Here is a 1,087-nt window from a genome sequence, read left to right on the forward strand (position 1 = left end):
TAGCACGTCAGCTGTCTTAACCGCGGCTTGTGTACTGCTTCATCACTGTGTCTGTCACACGACTCTGTTCCCCTTTCCAGCTTGAACTGAAGGTAAAACTAACAACATTATTAACTGTCTTTACATTTATTTTGAAAGAAGCTGGCGATTATGGTGAGGGGCGTTACATTTTCGACGAGTGCTTGTGGTGTTCGGCCAATCACAATGCACTGGGTCAGCTGGCCAATCAGAGCAGACTGCGCTTGTCGGAAGGAGGGGCTTTGTAGAAAACGAAGCGTTTGAGAGAGGCGGGGCATAGAGGACCTACAATAATGTACAGTATTTGAAACATAATGTGGTTTTTGAACATTAAAGCATGTCAACATATTCTGTTACACCAAATAATGATCTTTAAAATAGCATCATATGACCCCTTTAACAGTGGTTCTATCTTATAATGCATTCACGGTTAAAGTCTCTCTGTTTGTGAAGTGTCATCTCATCAATAACTACAACACACATGACTTTACCTTGTCATTCTGTTATAGTCTCGTGCCTCACAATCTCAGTATGAGGCTCAACAGGAACGTGTGCCTGTTCTTCAGTGTCTTCTGGGGGGAGAAGGTTTAAGGAACTCAGACAAAAGGCACCAATTGCTTTACAAACAAAAGCCAGACAGACAGCAGAACTGGAGACTAAACAGTTTATGTCCGAATCAATCTGAGACCATCAATGGTTTAAACATATATGTGTATTATATGTATCGGTGCATAAGGCGCTGCACAGACACAAGCGAGAGGACAGGATTTGATTCAAGGATGTAATTCAGCAACTCGGCGTTTGTTATTGTTTATGAGTTGCTAGCAGCTAGTCTGTTAGCATTGTGTTCATAGTTGGAAACTGATGCGGACGTCTCGTGCAATCTGAGCATAAACACAGCGAACACATCCCCAAACACTCAGACTAACGCTCACATGATGGGTAACACGCAAATGAACCGTTTCAAACCTGTCTGTGTGTTTCTCTTTCCTCGGCTATCTCTGTATTCAGGCCTGGCTCGGCCGAAACGTTGCTAATGCCAACTAATTATTTCCGGTTCAGCCGAACG

At 43.2% G+C, this 1,087-nt stretch overlaps 1 protein-coding gene across 1 annotated transcript in view; it reads right to left on the reverse strand.

Moving 5' to 3' along the window:
* Positions 1 to 1,087, reverse strand: part of mcrip1 (MAPK regulated corepressor interacting protein 1) — a 12,834-nt gene extending 11,747 nt beyond the window's left edge. The window contains exons 1-2 of the mRNA XM_016242559.1: positions 988 to 1,087; positions 510 to 590 (exon numbers count right to left, since the gene is read on the reverse strand). Of these exons, the coding sequence (XP_016098045.1) occupies positions 510 to 517 (8 nt within the window). The 5' untranslated portion in view covers positions 518 to 590; positions 988 to 1,087. The remainder of the gene's footprint in view (positions 1 to 509; positions 591 to 987) is intronic.

This window comes from Sinocyclocheilus grahami, unplaced genomic scaffold (assembly GCF_001515645.1).
Source record: "Sinocyclocheilus grahami isolate Dianchi unplaced genomic scaffold, SAMN03320097.WGS_v1.1 scaffold663.1, whole genome shotgun sequence".
Classification (NCBI taxonomy): domain Eukaryota; kingdom Metazoa; phylum Chordata; class Actinopteri; order Cypriniformes; family Cyprinidae; genus Sinocyclocheilus; species Sinocyclocheilus grahami.